The sequence below is a fragment of the Mastigoproctus giganteus genome, chromosome 10 (assembly GCF_048544385.1).
Source record: "Mastigoproctus giganteus isolate SK-2022 chromosome 10, ASM4854438v1, whole genome shotgun sequence".
NCBI classification, from domain to species: domain Eukaryota; kingdom Metazoa; phylum Arthropoda; class Arachnida; order Uropygi; family Thelyphonidae; genus Mastigoproctus; species Mastigoproctus giganteus.
Window position 1 is genome coordinate 162,693,791 of NC_143584.1, and position 18,164 is coordinate 162,711,954.

At 37.3% G+C, this 18,164-nt stretch overlaps 1 protein-coding gene across 1 annotated transcript in view; it reads left to right on the plus strand.

Annotated features, from left to right (window-relative positions):
- LOC150079438 (activating signal cointegrator 1 complex subunit 2) overlaps positions 1–18,164 on the plus strand; it is a 167,230-nt gene that overhangs the window by 116,407 nt on the left and 32,659 nt on the right. Inside the window, exons 14-15 of the mRNA XM_090383069.1 lie at positions 12,147–12,250; positions 16,624–16,746. Coding sequence (XP_090239195.1) covers positions 12,147–12,250; positions 16,624–16,746 — 227 coding nt within the window. The remainder of the gene's footprint in view (positions 1–12,146; positions 12,251–16,623; positions 16,747–18,164) is intronic.

Here is an 18,164-nt window from a genome sequence, read left to right on the forward strand (position 1 = left end):
AATCCAAAGCAGCAATTTGCCACCAATGCCACACTGCTCCAATTTGTGCAACGGTATCAAAAGCCTTTCTAAGACCAAATATATGATATCAAAATTATTCTTTGCATCTAGTTCCTTTGTGACCACATCATAGTATCCAGTCAAATTTGTCAGACAAGACTTTCCCTTAACAAACCCATGCTGTCTGAATTATTACTGCAGTCTTGTCTAGATGATCCTGCAATGCATCTTTAACCAGTGACTCCATTAATTTCCATGGAACAGAAGTTAAAATAACAGGTCTGTAATTACTTGTCACCCTTTGATCCTCCTTTGTGAATTGGGGTCACATTTGCACATCTCCAATCCATGGGGACCACCCTTGAATCTAAGTGAATCTAAGGATGCTCTCATAATTATGACTAAGGGTTTCCTTACTTCCCTCGCCATCTCCTTCAGTATAACTGGATACATCCCATCAACTCCAGGTGCCTTATGTTTATCTTCAACAATTTCTTCTCCACTTTGCTCTCAGTTATTACAAAATCATCTAGCTCACTGCCAGAGTTTAATCCTCCTCTGGCATTCCCCTCCCTGAGGTCACACACCTCATGTATGAATTTAGATGCAGAATACTCATTTAATTTGTTAGCTACCTGAGTAGGGTCATCAACAGTTGAACCATCGATGTCAAGTGGACCAATCTGATTTATCCTCTTCCTTCTAGAGTTTACATAAGTAAAGAACTCTTTGCTGTTTTTCTTTGCATCCTTTGCCAAAGATTTCTCGTAATCTGCCTTTGCCTGCCTAACCTCCTTTGTGACTTGGTTACAGACCATCTTATACCTATCATAGGCTTCCATGTCCCCTGTTAATTTATATGTATACCATGCATTTTTGTTCTCTGCCATATGTCTGATTAGTTTATCTGGCATCCATTTAGGCATAAACCTTGAACAGTATTTCTTAGTTGGTGTGAAAAGCCTAGTAGCTGCCAAGATTAATTCTTTGAATGCTTCCTATTTTGAATTTGTTGTTGGTAACATCATCAGTTGATTCCATTGTATAGAATTTAAATACTGTCTCAGACCACCATAGTTACCTTTACGAAAGCATAATCCTTTTTTCTTTACCCCTAATGGTAGTTACCTCTTTGAGTGAATCCCACTTTACAATGTGATCACTGCCACCTAGTGGGTCCTTTATCTTCAGATTCTTAATGCATGAAGGATCACTACTGATAATCAGATCAAGAGTATTACTCCCTCTAGTTGCCACCTAGTGTGTGTGACCAACCCACCAATTCCAATCAATATCTTGGAAATTTAAATCCCACATTATAAGACACTGATTTATTGGCTCACTATTTCTCTGTACAGTTGTTTATTGTACTCATCAGAGTCATTAGGCCTATAACACACTCCTACTCTCAGTTTTGCTTTCCCAGTGGTTATGTCATACCAAACTGACTCTACATTGCTCTGTCCACCCATGTCGACTGGCTGTACTTCCTTGGATTTTCAGTGTTTCTTAACTAATAGCGTAACTCCTTCTCCCTTCCTATCATGTCTATCCTTCCTGTACACATTGTACTCCCCAAATTCCATTTCTGTATGCCTTATATATGTGACACCATTTGTCTGATATCCCAACAATATCTGCCTTTGATGTTTTGACCAACACCTCAAATTCATCAAATTTATTTACCAAACTCCTAGCATTGGTGTACATGCAAGTATACATGCACCTGTTCCTATTCTTAGCTACCCTAACACAGCCCATGTATTTACTTGTTCCACAATGACTCCCAGCAGTCTCTGAAATCCCCTACACCTTGTTTTCCAAGCTGCTTCTCATTCCAATAAAAGCAATGCAAGAATCACTTTCACCCCTGCCAGCAGCTACTGTTAATCTATTAGTCCGTGTATCCCTGCAAACCAACAGTTTTTCAACCCACCTAACACCTCTGCCAGCGGCTACTGTTAATCTATTGGTCTGTGTATTCCCCCAAGCTAACAGTTTTCCAACCCACCTAACACTGCCTTGATGGCATCAGCAGATATTCTTGCACCCTTTCTTTTTAAGTGTATCCCATCTCTGTAGAAGCAGGCTCTCCTGTTAACAAGCACAGACCAGGCTGAGAAAAATTCTACCCCCTGAGCCTTGCACAATCTCTCCAGGACCGAATTGATTGACAAGACTCTCATCATATACTCCCTTCTATCGTGTGTGGGCAGAATTGCAGACACTTTCAAATTCAACCCTTACTCACTGCTTTTTTTCACCATTGACCTGTACTTGTTAAGTAATTCCACTAGTCTCCTACTCTTGCTATCATTAGTGCCAACGTGTACAACAATATCACCTTTTTTTGCCCTTAAAAGATGATATCTGCTCTACTACGTCATCAACCTTTGCCCCTGGTCCTGTTCCACCTATCCTTTTTGCACAATATATTCCCTGTTTCCCTGAGAATAGAGTCACTGACAACCACTAGTTCCTGTGTGTTAGACACACTTTAGCCATAGCTGCTAATGCACCATTAAACAACCATACCACACAGTTCCTGTGGGACCAGCTCATTCTGCCTTGGGGTTTGCTGCTGTGTTGCGTGATGTTCAAGTGAAGCTCTTGCATTGATGTGGGCAGCTGAGAGCTTGATAGGCCCTCAATTTAAATCCTTCGAGGGCATCTACCCTCTCCTTCAAGCTCTCATATAGGCCCATAACAATGTTGAGGTGGCACCTGATTTCCTTACATCGTGCACACCCAAAGACATTCCTTGACATCCAGGGAAATATAATGTCATGTAAATACAATAAATTATTGTCATGTAAAAACAATGCAATATCATGTAAATGCAATAAATTCTCAATTTAGTATTAAATATTATAAAGTTGCATCACTGTGAATTAAATTATTTTACTCCAGGAAAATTTGAGTGATATATTTTTTAATGTTCATATATTGATTTAAAATTTCAGACAGTTTCAGTTGAAACCTATTTGGGACATCAAATTTGAAAATATTGTATTCTCTTAAACCATATATCCATTAACAGTTTATACCAGTTTTCAGTTAATTCTACATGATATGTTGAGAGCAGATCAGTGGCATAACCAGTTGCAAACTTTAAATTACAGTATATCACATTTTCACAACTGTACAAAGAGGGAAAACATGGTATTATACAGTTTTTATTAGCAGAGGGCTACCTGCCAGTAGAGTTGGGTGGTTTTTTTTTTTTTTTTTTTCAGAATACAGGCAGTAAATAGCAAATTCTGCATTTCTAAAATAGTCATTCTTCTATATGTAGTAAATAAAATCAAGTCTGTCTATAACATCATGTATAAAATACATAGTGTTGTAATAGAAAGTGATAGAGCATCCCCCATGCAGTTTGGATTTTTGCCCCTGTGATTACTATATCTTGAAACCATTAAAATGACTCTGAAAGGATTCCAGTTTCAGTTGAGCACTGAAATGTAGAAATCTGTCTGAAGTTGACTTTTTCAGTCCAGCTGATGGAATTGTTCAAGGAAAATATTTTTAATTTGCTGAAACAATGGGTTTCATGAATATGTCTTAGTGTTAATGGTTTAACTTTGAATAAATTGGTCTAACAGATCACAGAAAAGCCCCCAAATAGGTTTATAAACTTTATATAGAATTTAAATTTAATAAAATTTTAAATAAATCTGAAATACAAGGTTGAATAAAAAAATTCCTGGACTGTGAATTTATTATTTAAAAAATAATAATAATAATAATAATTACAGGCCCTCCATGTCATCTTAGTTGGAATGATACCTGTATTCCTACCACTCTTTTGGAGAGAGATGTTTTCAATTTCCATCTGCAACTGGAAGAATTCTTTGAGCCTTTTCAGTTGGGGCTATAGTTAGCTAATGTCAGGTGGAGGAAGCAGGCTTCCTCCTGTGAGTTATTCCAGATTTTTCTGGAATAACTCACAGGCCTGTGAATATGCACAGCACAGTTCCAGATATCCCACCACAGATAGTGTTTTCACTGTATGTACTTCAACTATCATTTCCACAGTCTCTAAGCTGATTACTTCAATAAAATGCAAAAATTTTATATATCTTTGTTCGAAAGTGATATTCCAAAAAAAGTGACAGCATGAAATTACTTTACCATTAACAGCAAATAAAAATAAATCTTTGTGCATATGCAACCAAAACAGTCATTGTTACTTTCTGTAAAAATTTCTAAACATTCTAAGTTAAACAAAATAAAATAGTTATTCTTATTTGATATGCAGATATCTTTAATAAATTCAGTCCTAGAAGTTTTGATCCTATTGTGTAGTATTGTAAAAAATTTCTGAAAGGGAAACAAAATGCCATTTGAGTCTAGTTAAATTAAAATCTTGATTAAAATTTCTCACCAATTGAATTGTATAAAAACAAACTTGTATATGTTGTTTCTTATTTTTTACTGTGAACTAAATAACAGATACCCAAAAATATGTGTTGACACCTGATATTGGTAAAAGGATTCCTTACTGTTTCAAGTATTAATCACACCAAATGATGCAAGGAAGTAAACTTATTCTGCATCATCCAAAAAAAAGAAAACTTGATTTATTCACAAATTGTCCATTTCTAAAAATGTAACAATTCAGTTCTGCCTTGAACTTTCAGGCTCTCTACCTCAACTACCTTGGGAAGCTGGGAAGCAGCTTATTCCAGTGATGAACAATAATGGATTGATGGCATCCTTCCTTTTGCTCAGACGACATACATAAAGGGACATAAATTTAAATTTAGGAGGAATGGTTGCAGATTAGATGTGTAGAAATTTGTCTTCAGCCTGAGGGCAGTTGATTGTTAAACAAATTTCCATCTGGTGCTGTTTCCATCTGGTAGTTTGAATAAATTTAAGGAAAAATTACACAAATTATACATTATTCCTACATTGCCTATATGGATAGGTAATGTAGGAAGGTTTTTTTTTTTTTTTTTTTGCTGATACACTCACAAAAGTAAACTCTGTAAGAGCTAATCTTTCATTTCTTCTCAAAATTTTATTTTTATATTTGTCTCCTTGTTTCACTTACCATTGTGAAAATGCATTAAACACCTAACAGTTCATCACCAAGATGGCTAGTTTCCAGGCTTTGGATCTACATCTTCTAAGATGTTTCTCATAGGGAAAATCTGTTGTGCACCAAACCAATCTAGTTTCCCTTCTTTTGACCCTCTTGAGAAGTTCCATATCCTTTTTAGGTAAGGCCTCCAGACCAGAATGCAATATTCCAAATGAGGCTTCACTATTGTTTGTTTTATAAAGAGGAATTATAACATCCTCAGCCTTTCATTGTAGTGTAAGTAGGTGGCTACTTACACTACAATTAAACTATATCTGCTTGTATCATAACTCCTACATTTCTTTTCCCCAAATGCAAAACCTTAAATTTAACAGGATTAAACTTCATGTGTCATCTTTCAAACCATATATGTAATTCATCAGCAAACTTTGTTAGCTTTCCCTGTATACCCTCATTATTATCATTGAGGAAAATCAGAAGCAAAAGTGGCCTCAGCATTTGATCCCTGAGGCACCCCATTCATCACATTAGTCCATTCTTCAGAACGGACTAATGTGATGAATGGATCAATTTTTCCAATGCCTGTTCCATTTTAAACAGTAACCTTTAATCTCTCATGGGAGAAAGCAAATGAAAAGCTTTACTAAAATTTAGATGTGCAGCTTAGTAATTAACCAGGTTTGCCAGGCAAGTCTTTTCCTTCACCAAGCCATGCGCTGATCCTTTCTGGAATTCATTCTTATCAAGATGTTTCTGTATTCCACCCTTAATCACCAATTCCATAATCTTACCCGCTACAAAAGTCAAACTCACTGGTCTGTAGTTGCTCATTTCCAACCGAAGCCCTCCCTTATGAATGGATAAGACATTTGCATTTCTTCAGTCCAAAGGCTGCATCTTAGCTGCATCCTAATATATGAGACACACTCTCTCTCTCTGTCCATTCTTTAATATAATTGGATGCACCCATCTGCACCAGGAGTCTGTCTTTTTCAGCCTTAATAGCTTAATAACATTTTAAAATCTGGAAATATTAAGAACATAATCCAGTACTCATATCAGCAATCACTTTGTCTTTAAGAATCCTGCTAAGAGTGATTACAAAAAATTAAATTAAAAAGAGATTAAAGTGATTAAAAAATGCTAAAAAACTGCAGCCATTATCAACCCACTGCAGGATGGAAGCCTCCTCAACAATTCATGCTGGGGGAAATCGACCATAACCTGCCATGTTGGTCCAGTGTGGGTTGGCAGATCAACCCTAAAAAATGCTAAGTGTGATAAGAAGAGATTCTTGCAGGACTGTCATATTCTTAAATTCATTTTTGCAGACAGCAGGATTTAAAATGCATAGATAATAGAATAGTCTTAATTCTCAGAGCAGAACAAACTTGCTTTTGCAGTAAGTTGCCACAGTATTGCATCATTTTCAAACAGATGACCTCTCCAAAAGGTTAATTGGCCATTTGTTTAAAAGATAAGATTGCTCTGGAGTCTGTTTTAGGACTAAACAGTCCCTCATGAAATAATAGACTGTCTCAAAGAATGAGAAACAGACAAAACATTTGTAAAGTTGTAATAAAGCTAAAAGTTTATGGGGAAAATAGTGCAATACAAGGGCATCTTGTTACAAAAACAAGTTTGTTCTGCTCTAAGAATTAAGGACATTACATTATCCATGCAGTTTAAATCCTACTGCCCACAATAACAGATTAAAATACAAGATAGTCATAAATGTTTACAGATGTAATTAAGTTCAGTTGCGTGTGCTTAACGTCAATTAAATGGGCTCCTTTAACACTGCTCAACTGATAGGTATACCTCTCTAAAATCCAGAAAATTTTAAAATCTGAGACCTCTCATTCCCCAAGACTGCCAGATTTTAAAGAGTTCACTGTATATCACTAATCTTATCAGTTTCTCTCTCTTTCTCTTTCTCTCTCTCTCTCTCCCCCCTCCCCTCCCTCCCTTCATACATACTTCCCAATGTAATATTCACTTCACATTTTGTAATACTTTATAATCAACAGAGTGTGAAATGCAATACTTATTTCAGGCTCTGAAATAAGTGTAATAAACTGATTAAAAAAAAAAAAAAATGAGCAAAAAAGCAACTTCTTTTACACACAAATCAAGAACATGTCATTTCTGCGCTTCCACCATATTTCCCATTCTTTCCTCCAATCAATGCACAGCAACAGACATAATATAAAGTGCTTCAGATTCAACAGATAGGCTTTATGATATTTTGTCATTGTCATTTTAATAAGCTTCCATCTAGTCACCACCCGGGGTTTTGCCCATGCGTGGCTAGTTCTCATTTGTGTCATGCAACAGAACCACTCTAGTAGGTTACATATAATAAAATAACAAAACTCAAAGACCCATTGGTCCACTCAGATAACATATGATTAAAGAGATTATTATTAAACAGTGACCATTTAGCCCTGTGGTGGGAACGGGCCATCACACCCATACCATTAGTTACCATCCCTACCACAAGGAGGTCACTGCTATCTAGCTGTATACCTTTCTGTAAAACACCTTATATATAAATTCAGCAAGCATGCCAAAGGTCTCTCTAGTTAAGAATAATTCCAACAATGTGGATTCTGAGTGAACAAGTGTTCCTCACTCCGGCCCCGCTCTGATGTCCAGATATAAAGGACAATGCAACACAGTAAGGCCTGTTTCCAGCTCTCCACAAGAGCACAAATTTAAGGGGACTAAACCCAACCATTACAGCATCAACCTCAAGCCACAACCAGTTAGGACACAGCAAGTTACTATCCCAAACTGCAGTCAGGGACTTCTCTGCCAGCCTATATGATATGTATGAAAATAATAATAATAATTGTCAGATTTCTATTGGTCCAATTTTACTAAAATGTGGGATGGCTCTACAAATCTTTCTAAAAGAGCTAAATATAAAATTTCAAAATTTTATAAGACAGTAGATGCTATATGCATATATTTTTAGCATGCCTATTAATTAGGATATGCTGCTTTAACAAGACGGATTGTTCAGGTGTTCTGAAAACTGACATTTAAAAGAATTAAGTGATGTGCAAAAGACATGCCTCTTTTTCAGCAGCAAATTGTTTACTGTTGTCTATAAAAGTACTTAAAAGTATAACTGATACTTAATGAGCTTATAACTAGTGTAGACTTGAAGCTGTTGAACTCTAAACTTTTCTGATTGTAAGTATTGGTCAATAAAATATAACTGCTCTAATTAATGAAACTAATATACAGTGCTTACACCTGAGTTTATTTTTCACACCATGAAATTAATCATTACTAGAATTATATAAATATCACATGTAATTGTTGTTTAATGTAATACATTACAGTTTATCCTCACAACATGCAAATGGTTCTTCACCTCTATTTTCAATGTTTACTTAATTGTCTTTTTTTTAGGTATCCTTTGAGTTTATATGAGGGCTGTTCAGTAAAGAATGATCATAATTTTTCAATAACAATTGTACTGGTTGCTATTTCTAGCTGAGCTGTGGAATTTAAGAACCAAATCAAGCTGCACCACATAGCAACTTTGAGTTGACTCGTGCGCACAGTGTGACCTTGGTGATCGGCCAAGTTTATACCTCTTTAGTTCAGTTCCTCACATGTTCAACATGACATGTGAGGAACTGTATGCTGCTCTCAAATATCATTTCCTTCTGAAGAAAGAATCAGCTAAAAGGTATGAAATGTTAAAAGAGGCTTATGGTGCATCTACATTTCCATATAGCATGGCTCACAGGTGATTTAAGAATGTTTAAAGATGGACATGATTGAGTCATAAAAATTAGCAGTCCTGGACATCCTTGTTTGTGCACATGTGCACAAACACCTGAGCAACAGCAAGTTCACATGCAGGTTTGTCAGGACCTTCAGTGGATGGTTACTGAAGATGGTGAGCTTCTGCATAAGGTGATAATGGCAGTTGAGACATGGCTTCATCGTTTTGACCGAGAGAGCAAGCAAATAAGCTCTGTTTGGAAGTCTATGTCATCACTAACACTAAAAAAAAGTAAAAGTTGTGGCTTCTGTAGGAAGGGTTATGGTCATCTTTTTTTGACATTCAAGGAATGGTTTAACTTCATGTTGTGCCATGTCATATGACTCTTATGGAACGCTTTGCAGGATCAGATCACATTCATCATTCATCGCAAACAATCAGCTGCACACAGATGGGTGGGTGCTGTGTCATGACAATGTAAGACCTCACATTGCTCATCAAGTACTTAGCCAGCATCAATGTCAAATGTGTTCCTCGTCCACCCTACGGCCCTAACCTTGCACCTGGCGATTTTTTTTTTAATTTTAATTTTTTTTTATTTATTTATTTTTATTTTTTTTTTTATTTCTAAAGTTAAAGGAACTGCAAGGAAAATGTATCCAGTTATCAGAATAAATTGTAAAGACATCAGAGGAAATTCTCAAATGCATGGCAGAAACATTGGAATAAGTGCATTTCATCAGTGCAGACTACTTTGAAAAGTACCATCAAAATAAGGATGATTAATAAAGGTGTGTTGTGAAAAAAAAAAAAGTTGTTATCATTCTTTATTGAACAGCCCTTGTATATCTGAAAAATGTTTCTGATCAGTTGTCCAAGAATACAGTTCTGGTTTAATGTATAAATTAAAGTCAAACAATAAGGCATCATAGGTTTAAGAGTACAAATAATCTATATAATATTGGTGTGAACCCACCATAGATCACTCTTAAAGGCAAAAAACTACGTTAGTAGTGTAAAAGGGCATCATTTTATCTGTATCTCATATTGTGCTCCTCCTTCACAACGAGTTGCCATGTATTGCACTACCTCGAATAAGTAACGCTTCACTAAAAGAGAAGACTATTGTTACTTATTCTCAGTGGGCATCACCGTTTCAAGGCTAGTAGGCCTTTCATCAGTGGGTGGGTGGGCAGGTACCCTGGTATTGCAGACATGACAATCCAGTTGCATTGACTTTAACTTATACATTATCATGTACACCTTTTAGCATCTCTCATATTGTGTCATTATCTTCACAACTGGATTGTCATGTCTGCAATACCAGGGTACCTGCCCACCCACCAATGAAAGACCTACTAGCCTTGAAACGGTGCCATCTGGGTGGTGGTGTCCACCGAGAATAAGTAACAATAGTCTTCTCTTTTAGTGAAGCATTACTTATTCGAGGTAGTGCAATATATGGCAAGTCATTGTGAAGGAGAAGCACAATATGAGATACAGATAAAATGATGCCCTTTTACACTACTAACATAGTTTTTTGCCTTTAAGAGTGATCTGTGGTGGGTTCACACCAATATTATATAGTTCTAGTTTAAATATTGCAAACATTTTTCAGATATACAAGGGCTATTCAATAAAGAATGATCATAACTTTTTTTTTTTTTTTTCACAACACACCTTTATTAATCATCCTTATTTTGATTGTACTTTTCAAAATAGTCTGCACTGATGAAATGCACTTATTCCAATGCTTCTGCCATTCTTCAAAAACACTGTATAGATCCCTTTTTGACATGTGTTTGAGAATTGCCTGTGATGTCTTTACAATTTCTTCTGATAACTGGATACATTTTCCTTGCAGCTCCTTCTTTAACTTTAGAAATTTAAAAAAAAAAATCGCAGGGTTCAAGGTTAGGGCCGTAGGGTGGATGAGGAACACATTTGACATTAATGCTGGCTAAGTACTCGATGAGCAATGTGAGGTCTTACATTGTCATGATGCAGCACCCACCCATCTGTGTGCAGTTGTGATTGTTTACAATGAATGTAGTAGTATTAGTGGCATGTGATGCAAGAAAGCAAGTGTATGAGCTTATGCGGCATCAGCCAAAAAAAAAAAAAAAACACACCATTCCCTCCAAATGCCTGTCCAGTTCCTCCTTAAATTTATTCAACCTATCAACTTCCACAACGACAGATGGAAATTTGTTCCAGCAATTAACCACCCGCTGGCTAAAGGCAATCCGCACATCTATTCTACATCTGTCCTTTCTTAATTTGAATTTATGCCCCCTTAGGTTCGTAATCTGAACAAGTGGAAGGATCCCATCAGAATTCAGCGTGCTCAACCCATTCAAGGCCTTATACAGCTCAATCAGATCGCTGCGCAGGTGCCTAGTCTCCAGCCACTGCAATTTGCAGAACTTAAGCCTCTCTTGGTAAGAGGATCCCTTCATATTTCCCCCTCATCAATCTTGTTGCCCTTCTCTGTACACGCTCAAGCAAATCTACATCCTTCCTAAAATGAGGCCTCCAGACCTGTACGTAGTACTCAAGGCGTGGCCTGACCATTGCCTTATACAGAGGGACAATCACCTCCTTTTTCCCTGCTAGCAAAATTCCTATGTATCATTGACAAAACCCCATGACCTGCCCTGGCAGCCTGTCTGCATTGCTCAGAAAACTTCATATCTGACTGCACAATTACCCCAGAGAAACGTACCAACTGTGTGGTACGTTTCTTTGGGGGTTACTTCTACCCATATGCAGTACTTTGCATTTGTCAAGGTTAAACTTCAGTTACCACTTCTTAGCCCATCTGCCCAAATTATCTAGATCCTGTTGCAGTAGCACACTGCCATTGCTGTCATTAACAACCCTGCTGATCTGATCCTGCAAAGTGTTCCATAAAAGTCATATGACATGGCACAACATGAAATTAAACCATTCCTTGAATGTCAAAAAAAGATGAACAAAATATATAATTTTTTTTTCAGGAATAAATCAAGCAAGGCCATCCTGTGATTTATTACACTATAAATTACAGTATTAGCAGTTCTTAAATGATATGTTCTTTATACTAAATTTAAATTGCAATATATCTGAGGTGCCTCCGTAGCCAGGTGGGAAGGAGCAGCAGTGCGTCGCACGCGCTTCTTGATTAAACCGGGGTTCGAGCCCGTCACCACCAAATACGGAGGATGCGGAAAGGTCAGGGAATGACCACCGCATATCCCGGAGCAATATGGCCTTAGTTGCTAATGCTTCTAAAAACCAAATAACAACAACAGCAATATATCTGTGCACTAAGAATGATATTAATATATATTATTTTTCTATTTCTTATAGGAATGCTTAGAATACTACAACTATGATGCAGAAAGAACAATTCATGCCTTATTAGATTCCAATCTGCCACCATGCTTAGATAAGTTGGATAGAGGAATGCAAAGGTAGTTATCAATTATGTTATTATTTTTACATACATTGGATTTTTTTGTTCAGCATATATTCTCCTACCCAAGATAGAAAGTTATAATTTTTTTTAGAGAATTCTTCTTTTATTGGAGAACAGAACTGGAAGATGGAGGCAAAAAGTAGTGACTAGTTGATGAAATAATAATGAACAGCAACAATATTTTAGTCTTCCCTGTTTCTATTTATAGCAAAAGCTGAGCTATGTTAGATAGCTCAGCTTTTGCTCGACATTCACACATGAGGAGTTATTCAGCAAGGGGAATGCCAGACGTGTATTCAACTCTAGCAGTAAGCTACAGAATCTTGAAATAACTGGGAGTAAAGTGGAGGAGAAACTGTTGAAGATAACCACAAGAAAGGCACCCGGGATGGATGGGATCTATCCAGTTATATTAAAGGAGGCAGCAAAGGAAGTAAGCAAACCCTTAGCCATAATTATGAGAGCTTCCTTGGACTCAGGGGAGGTACCCATAGACTGGAAATGTGCAAATGTGACCCCAATTCACAAAGGAGGATCAAAGGCTGACACAAGTAATTATAGACCTGTGAGCTTAACTTCTGTTCCAGGAAAATTAATGGAGGCACTGGTTAAAGAAGCACTGCAGGATCATTTAGACAAGACTTCAGTTATAGCTCAGACACAGCACGGTTTTGTTAAGGGGAAGTCTTGCCTGACCAACTTGATTGGATAATATGATGCAGTCACAAAAGAACTGGATGCAGGGAATAACTTTGATATTATATACTTGGATCTTAGAAAGGCTTTTGATACTGTTGCACATTGAAGACTGCTACACAAATTGGAGCAGTGTGACACTGGAGGCAAATTGCTGCTATGGATAAAGGGGTGGTTGAGGGGGAGAAGGCAGAGAGTGGTAATCAATGGACACTGCTCATCGTGGACTGATGTTATTAGTGGAGTCCCTCAGGGCTCAGTGTTGGGTCCATTATTGTTTTCTGTATTTATAAATGATATTGATGATGGTATATCGGGCTTAATGTCCAAGTTTGCAGACGATACAAAGGTTGGCAGGGTTGTCAAGGACACTACTGACATTATGCTGCTGCAACAGGATCTGGAAAGGTTGAGCAGATGGGCTGAGAGGTGGCAAATGAAGTTTAACATTGACAAATGTAAAGTACTACACATGGGAAACAGCAACCCCAGAGCAACGTATCAACTCTGTGGTACTACACTGACAGTGGTAGAGAATGAAAGGGACTTGGAGGTGGTTGTGCAAGCAGATATGAAGTTCTCTGAGCAGTGCAGACAGGCTGCAAGAGTAGCTCATGGAGTATTGTCAATGATATACAGGAATTTTTCCAGCAGGGATAAGGAGGTGATTATTCCATTGTATAAGGCGATGGTCAGGCCACACCTAGAGTACTGTATACAGGTCTGGAGGCCTCATTTCAAGAAGGATGTAGAGCTGCTGGAACAAGTACAGAGAAGGGCAACAAGATTAGTGAATGGAACAAAGGGGTGCTCTTACGAAGAAAGGCTTAAGTTTTGCAAATTACAGTGTCTGGAGACTAGGCACCAGCGAGGTGATCTGATAGAGGTGTATAAAGCCTTGAATGGTTTAAGCATGCTCAATGCTGATGGGATTCTTCCTCTAGCTCAGGAAAATCACCTGAGAGGGCATAAATTCAAATTGAGGAAAGACAGATGTAGGATAGACGTGCGGAAATTTGCCTTTAGCCAGCGGGTGGTTGGTTGGTGGAACAGACTTCCATCCCTTGTGGTGGAGGTTGATAGCCTAAATAGGTTTAAGGCTCAGCTGGACAGGTATTTTGAACGAATAGAGGGGTGAAGTGGAAGTGGGTTTTTTTTTTTTTTTTTATTTTTTTTTGGGCTGATGCTGCATAAGCTTGCTTTCTTGCATCAAATGCCTCTACTAATGCTAATGCTAATTTACGAATGGGGAATTCCAACCCATCAAAAATCCTATTTTCCAGTTCCTCCATGGCTAGATTAGCTACAACGACGCTAATGGGGGAACCCATGGCTGTGCCATGGATCTGCTTATACATAATATCTTGAAAAACCATAGTAGTACCAGAAAGGCAAAACTCTACACCCTTACAAATGTCATCAATATTTAAAAGTGACCTTGCATTTAAAGTATCATCCTTCTCCAAAGACATTCTTACACATTGGACCCCATGCTTAATGGGGATACGTGTAAATAGGGAAACTACATCAAATGAAATCATAATTTCCCCTTCCCCTATAATCTGATCCTTCACAAAGCCCACAAAATCCTTGCTGTCCTTAATAACAAAACTAGAACATCCCACTATAGGGACAATCAGCTTGGCTAAGAATCTCGACAGGGCATGGGTGGGGGTACCTACAAAAGACACAACACAGTTGGTCTAAGTGGCACATCGACTTTGTGTCTTCGGGAGGCTGGCATCCTGCTGCATGCAAAGACCAGAAGACCTCCTTGGTTATCTTTCCTGTCTTCTGCCAATGCTGTATAATACTATTAATCTGCCATTCTAGACCAACTAATGGATTTCTCTGGGTGACCTTATTTCTACAAGGTCCATGGCACAGCCATGGGTTTCCCCCTTTAGCACCATTGTAGCTAATCTAGCCATGGAGGAACTGGAAAATAGGATTTTTGATGGATTGGAATTCCCCATTCGTAAATGGAAAAGGTATGTGGATGGCACATTTACCATTATACAGAAGGGGAAGGAAGATGAAGTACTTAATGTGCTTAATTGCTTCCGCGCCTCCATAGCCAGGTGGGAAGGAGCAGCAGTGCGTAGCACACGCTTCTCGATTAGACCTGGGTTCGAGCCCGTCACCACCAAATACGGAGGATGCGGAAAGGTCAGGGAATGACCACCGCATATCCCGGAGCAATATGGCCTTAGTTGCTAATGCTCCTAAAACCAAAATAACAAATAACAAACAAGCATATTCCCGGAGCAATATGGCCTTAGTTGCCAATGCTCCTAAAACCAAATAACAAACAACAAACAGCTTCCGGGACGGAGGTTGCACACGGTGGTGTCCCAAGTCAAAGACCCCATAACAAAAGAGGCTAGTAGTGGGGTAGTATATGAGATTAAGTATCCGGATTCCTATGTCTCTTGTTGTAAATGCATTTTCACCTTTAAATTTAAAAGTTGTGTTGAGTGTCATGTTTTATAACATGATGCTTGACAAAACTTTTCTTAGAAAATACCCATTTTATTCTACCCAAACATTTTTTCACTCATTCACTTACCATGTTATCTGCTAATAATGCTTTCCCCTGATTATCACATAAACAATGTTATGCCAATGTTGGTGAGACGGGGCGGCGGTTCAAGGATTGTCTGGGGGAGCACATGAATGCTATAAAGACCGCGAATTATGGGAAGTCTGCTGTGGCGGAGCATTTTTGGGAGAAGCAACACCAGATATCCCCAGAAGGGGTGCGGTCATTGTGGACCGTGCGCATGGGTTCTGGGAATGCAAGTGGCTCGAGAGCTTGCGAATCAGTTCTTCTAATAACATCATTAATAGAGATAGGGGTGTGCGTTTGCATCCCCCTTTTGAGGCCGTTGTCCTCCAACGGGACGATCAGTTCTGTATAACAGGCTCCCGAGCCATTTCCGATCACAGTATGCAGGTGGGGAATACCGATCATGTTCCTGTGGAACCACATGTGTGAGTGCTGTGGGCCTGCTACTTAAGGATGTGCTGTACAATAGTAATAGACTGTTGAGAAAGGAGGCAGTCGCTTCCGAAAGCTACGGTCACCAGTATTTTAGTATTTGAAGGATTTTAGTTACAGCTTTTAATAATTTTTAGCGCTTTTATTATATTATTGTAAATAGACCAGTTTTTATTTATTTTTATTTATTTTACATGTCCATATTTTATATTTTAAATTAAATATTGTTTAATTGCATGGCTGGTGTTGAGTGTAGTTATTATGAATATGAACTTTCCCAACCTCGTAGGCCTTTTTGAAGATATATGTGTTGATATAGCAAATTTGTAACTTATGGACTAGATATAGAGGTTAATATGCATGGACATAGGTATGCACATTGCTACAGAAAATACAGACCTTATTATTAACTCTTGTGGTAATATACTCGCCACAAAAAAAATAATAATAAATAAATGAATAAATATATATTATGGCAACACTGTGAACCAATGACCATACTGAATATAAATTAAAATTTATTTTATTTTACAAAAATAAATATATTTATTTATTAATTTAATTTTTATATTAAATTACAAAGTAGCCTATTTGGCTATAATACTGAGTGTTTGCAATTAGTATAATACTTTGATTAAAAATGTACTTTAATTTGATTATTTTTTTTATAGGCAACAGAAATCAAATGAAATAAAATCTATACTAAATGAAAGGAAGAATGTCTTTGACAATGATGAATTTGATGTGTTTTCAAGAACTGATCTAGACATGTCACGAATTCATCAAGGAAAAAGGTAAAATTCATAATAGATTGCTCGAGTATTTTCATAAATCGTGAACTAAAAATAGTTCACTCTAGTAAATTTCGTTATCCATATATGATATATCCATTGTTTTTTGTTTTTGTGTTTTTTGATCTCCCTCCCTAAACTCCACATTGTTTCTTTTAATTTTCTGTATGTCACAACTTTATTGAAAGTTTACGAAATAGCATGGAAACTGAACTAAACTTTAATTTCCCTTTAACACTCCCAGTTGAGTCGTTGAACATCACATGCTCCAATATGTCGGGTCCACCCTATCATCGAAACAACAATTCTGACTATTGACAAACGCTGGCAACGTCCGCATGCATCACAGCCACAGGCTTCAACATCCAACAATTAATCACGCACTTCACGTACATGATTGGCAGTACACACCCTCGTGTTCCATTCTTAACTGTCAGTTTAACTGAGGAAGGTTGACAAAACAGCCGAAAGCTTTTTGTATGTATCTAATGTAATATATGTATATTTTTCCCATTATTAAACTTGTCATAATTTATTCTGTATCCTTTTCGCTCTGTGCAACAGTAATTCGATATTAATAACAGTCTTTCCTTGTGAGTTTCAGTCGTCCACGTACATTAAAATTTCATGTTTCCTATGTCTCTTGTTATGAACGCATTTTCACATTTAAATTTAAAAGTTATGTTGAGTGTCATGTTTTATAACATGATGCTTGACAAAACCTTTCTTAGAAAATACCCATTTTATTCTACCCAAACATTTTTTCACTCATTCACTTACCATGTTATCTGCTAATAGCTTTCCCCTGATTGTCACATAAACAATGTTATGCCAATTTTTAAAACAATTAAACCATCTGTTGTCGACGTGATCATTTAAAAATTTTATGCCATAATTGCTTTGCAAATTTTTCTGCCTGTAATTTTAAAATGGGCCTTTGGTGATCCAAAATTTCCACTTTTTTTTTTTCACTAACCTCGCTGATTTTTTTGGTAAAATTGGAATACAGTACTGTATATGATGCTGCAGTGCTATGGCAAGTTCAATTCCCACTCATTGGATCCAGTGGCTTTCACCATTTCCAATACTGTTGAAAAGGAGGTTATCTGCTATTTACAAAAATTTATAATTGAATTGTAGCTAATAAATATAGTAACTGGTTCCTCGTTCAGAAATAAATGTTTACTTTTTTGCAAGTTTCCTGCATGCAATTTATGTTTCATTGATGTACCTTTTACTGGGTCTCTGAATGGGAAAAATAAGGGAGAAATTGCCCACTGGTCCATACTTTGTAAATGAGCACACAGAGTTCATTATATCCATGAAGCATACTCATTATATATGTGTGAAAGTTTTATACATAAATAGTTGTAAACTTCACTTGGAGAGCATTTCCTCATTCTAGCAATGACATAGTTATA